The sequence below is a fragment of the Amphiura filiformis genome, chromosome 6 (assembly GCF_039555335.1).
Source record: "Amphiura filiformis chromosome 6, Afil_fr2py, whole genome shotgun sequence".
NCBI lineage: Eukaryota > Metazoa > Echinodermata > Ophiuroidea > Amphilepidida > Amphiuridae > Amphiura > Amphiura filiformis.
Window position 1 is genome coordinate 31,356,686 of NC_092633.1, and position 4,053 is coordinate 31,360,738.

The following is a 4,053-nucleotide window of genomic DNA, read 5'->3' on the forward strand; positions in this document are numbered from 1 at the left end:
ACTTTTCTAGGAAGTTGAGATGCTTGCTATAGCCTTCCCAATATACAAGAAACAATTTGGAAGGTTTTGAGATCATTAGAGGGGCCTACCCTCAGAACAACAAATAAAAAAAGAGGCCTCCTCCTTTTGCAGGCATTATTGTGCACGCTAAAATAGCTCTAAATGTGGGTATTTACATCGATTCTGCGATACAAAATAAAAAGGACCCTCCTCCTCCTTTTTTTCAAAAACCTGGACGTGAAATATGTTTTTTATTTGGAACTACACCTTGATCTTGACAATTCATTTGCTCGCCCTATTCCTTTTAAAGGATTTTTTTTCCTTATGCGACGTCATTACTAGTTTCTACTCCAGCTGGATCAACTGTAACACTTGCAATATTCGAGTCACCAACTTTGTTCTTCCCACAACACACGCAAAATACTTTCTGAAACTGCTTCTGAAAATGTTCATACTTAAAGGCGTAGATGATCGGATTGGCTATCATATTACAGAGTACTATAACCGTGAGTATACCGTGTGCAGTACTAGTAAAGTCATAGGGATAGCCCAGATTGTACATAAGATAGGAAACTTCTGTTGGTGTCCAACAAACCACGTAAGATATAAACACCAAACACAAAGTTATTGTTACGTTTTTCTTGGCTTTCTGAAAAGCGCTATTCGTGGCTTTTTGTCGGTCTGCCGTGCGGCGTCTGAGCATCATTATGATGCTTACGTAGGAGAAAGTCATAATTGATAAGGGGAGTAAATATTCACAGGTGAAGAGAAAGATGCCCATAAACATTTGGACTCCTTTACTAGGCCAGGTTGGATAACAATAATAATCGAACTTTATCGCCACCCAATATATATCGTACGTAAATCCTGCGAGCCATACACATGGAATACCGATCTTTGGAACTTTGGTACTGAATAACTTCCGATGTTTAACAGGATGACATGTAGCAAAATACCTTTCCAATGACAAAAAGACGAGATTAAAAGTTGATGCATGAAACAAACACCACATAAAGTACTCGTTGTACCAGAAGCGACACAAGAATTCACCTAATCTGTTGTGGGGTAAATACCTCGGTCCAAATCGTAGGGCGAGAAAAACAATAGAATTAAGTAGATCAATGCAGGACTGATTGAGCATGAGTTTGTTGGTGACGGAATTGAAGGCTCTCCGCCGTATTATGAAAACGGTGCAAACGGTAAGGTTTCCAAGTATACCCAGACAACCAATTACAGAGTAAGCGATTCGGAGAGCCGTCTCTCTATTAGAAACCTCTTGGTGAGTTTCCTCGTTAGGGAACAAACTATCTGTTGATGATGTAGTAGGGAGAGGAGTGTAATAGCTCGCATCAATGGTAGACATTTTCAGTCTAAATGCAGTGGTCAGGTAGACACGAAGTACCAAGCAGTGGATTCCAAGCACACTTAACGGTTATCAGTTTGCGATCAAACTTGGTGAGTTTCCTCGGTAGGGAACAAACTATCTGTTGATGATGTAGTAAGGAGAGGAGTGTAATAGCTCGCACCAATGGTAGACATTTTCAGTCTAAATGCAGTAGTCAGGTAGACTGTGGATCCAAGCACACTTAACGGTTATCAGTTTGCGATCAAGCGTATTATTTCTATGCACAGTTAGATTCTTTTACTTCATGTTTGCTTGTAAGTGCAAACCTGTCATCATAACATGAACAGGGCAACTGACTATCTTTGCCCTTTCTCTTCCGTTGTAATGTTATTTGTATGTCACCAATATTCAATAAAAAATAGATGTCTAATTATAATTAAAGAAACACCAAAATAATGGATCGCTTAATAACAAGTAACCAACGTCTCCCGGTATCAAAGTTGACTAAACACCAAGTTATGATGCCTAGAGTTTCTTAAACTTAAACTAAAATATGATGCATGGATTTGATGATTCAGCGTTTTGCGATATATCCTTTGACAACCGTGTTGTATAGACAGTAAATCCGGAATAATTCGTTTCCAGGTGGCAAATTCCAATAATGTTGGTGAAGAAGTAGCCAATATAATGAGCAAAGTGCGTCTCCTTGATATGTTATATACCTGAATATGATTGCAATTATAATGGAAACAAACCAATCAAATTCTTTGTATTTGTTCAAGTTGCGTTGCTATGGTAGCTATAACAATATCTTGGTATTGTAGTGTTTTATTTGATGCGTCACATGACCTTGAAGCTTTAAAACTGTCCCAATCTGTTGAATTAGAAACTAACTAAGATTCAGATGCCGATAAATGTAAATCAATGTTTTTGCTCTGCATTCAAATTTAATTATGGGTTATATTACCATGATCAATTAAAACCAATGGTCAGCAACTGTCAGTCATCAGATCAGTAATATTATTATTGCAGCTGACAATGTCTTCACCCATAAAAAAGAATTATTACATCGACGTATTTGTCGCATTAGGGAACAACGCAAAAGTTCAACGAAGTCCTATAAACGAAATTCCTTTCGATAGAACGCTGACACACTCCCTCTAAAGTGTGAAATACCGAAAATTCAAACCGTATTTTTTGGATGCAGGGCCGTCGCTATTGCGAATTGGGTTGTGGAAGTGGTGCGAAAAACCTAGGATATTGATGGTGTTTGGACTACAATCGAAGGCTCTTGCACTCTACACATATACATTGGTTCGTCTAAAGTTCGGTAGTGACGGCGGTGCGTATTTCACTTTAACCTCCCGTGGGCACACCTGACGTTGAAATCACATTGAAATCACGTTGAAATTTCGACGGCAAAATCAATATCGACGTTGAAATCAGGTTGAAATCACGTTGTATTTGCAAATGGATTTCAACCTGATGGACTTCAACCTGATTTTAACCTGATTTCAACCTAGACGTTAGTTGAAATCAGGTTGAAATTTCAACGTTGTATCAACGTCGAAATTTCAACCTGATTTCAATAACCTCTAGGTTGAAATCAGGTTAGGTTGAAACTTCGACATTGTATCAACGTTGATTCAACGTCGAAATCCTAACCTGTGCCCACTGGGTAATATACATTGGTTCGCCTCAAGTTATGCGTTCAACAGAACTTGATATTAATGTCTACCAAATACACATCACTTTGATATATGGATAGTAATGTCCATACGGATTGATCACAAGTTTGTATTGAACAGGCTATAATAGACTGATTCGATTCCTTTGTTCGGAGACAAGCACGTAGAAATGCACCATTGCTTAGAACTAATTGCACTGGTACGTTGCCTTTGTGTACTTTGGGTGGAATTTATCCCCGTGCATCAATCAGACAATTTATCACGTTTATAGAAAATTCATTTTTATAACGCACAAGTGAATTTTGACATGTATATAGTTCGCCTGTTAACTTGTATCACTTCTAACATGTCTTATATCATGGCAAAAGTAATTACGCTATGCTATCGAATTGTTGCCAGAGAAATTTGATCTGATATTAGCAAAACTGATGGCAAAAAGTAACAATTATACAAAAGGACGTAGCGAGTATTCCGATAGCATTTGTGCCAAATTTCATATGTACAAGTTGATTGACAAGTTTACAATCCACTGTTTTATACTAAAAAGCTCTCTAAAAAACTTTTGGTTGATGGATGCTAAATACAGCAACCCATGCCCTTGACGCAAGTATTTTGACAGGAAACATGTAACATACACACATGCATTTGGTGTACATGCTTATCTGAATATTCGCAAAGTCTTTTTCGGTAAAAAAGTGGGATAATTTGTGAATCTAGATTGTCAAAATATCAAATGAAAATAGACGTTTCCGAGCGTGTGAAATCATGTCGAATTGTCTGCATAGACAAAACTAATTAAGGCATATGTTGTGGTCAGAAGTTGGAAATAAGTACCATAATTCATTCTTTAGAGTTTTCAACACACAATTGTAAAAAATTCAAAAACGTAATGAAAACGTAATGAAATCGCATCTCAAAAATAAAAGTGCGTGAGCTGAAATGCACCATCACATATACAGGCCTATTTAAATAATTTTCCATGACTTTACACAGGTGACCATGCTCAAATATAAAAATAGA

The 4,053-nt window shown here is 37.4% G+C and overlaps 1 protein-coding gene across 1 annotated transcript; it reads right to left on the reverse strand.

Moving 5' to 3' along the window:
• Positions 1–322: 322 nt before the first annotated feature.
• LOC140154464 (neuropeptide Y receptor type 6-like) lies at positions 323–1,630 on the reverse strand. The gene has a single exon (XM_072177032.1). It carries the CDS (start codon positions 1,361–1,363, stop codon positions 323–325), a length of 1,041 nt encoding a protein of 346 aa, XP_072033133.1. The 5' UTR covers positions 1,364–1,630.
• Between the last annotated feature and the right edge of the window lie 2,423 nt (positions 1,631–4,053).

Excerpts from the sequence above, each read along its gene's own strand:
- LOC140154464 (XM_072177032.1), bottom strand. The coding sequence starts at position 1,363 with ATGTCTACCATTGATGCGAGCTATTACACTCCTCTCCCTACTACATCA.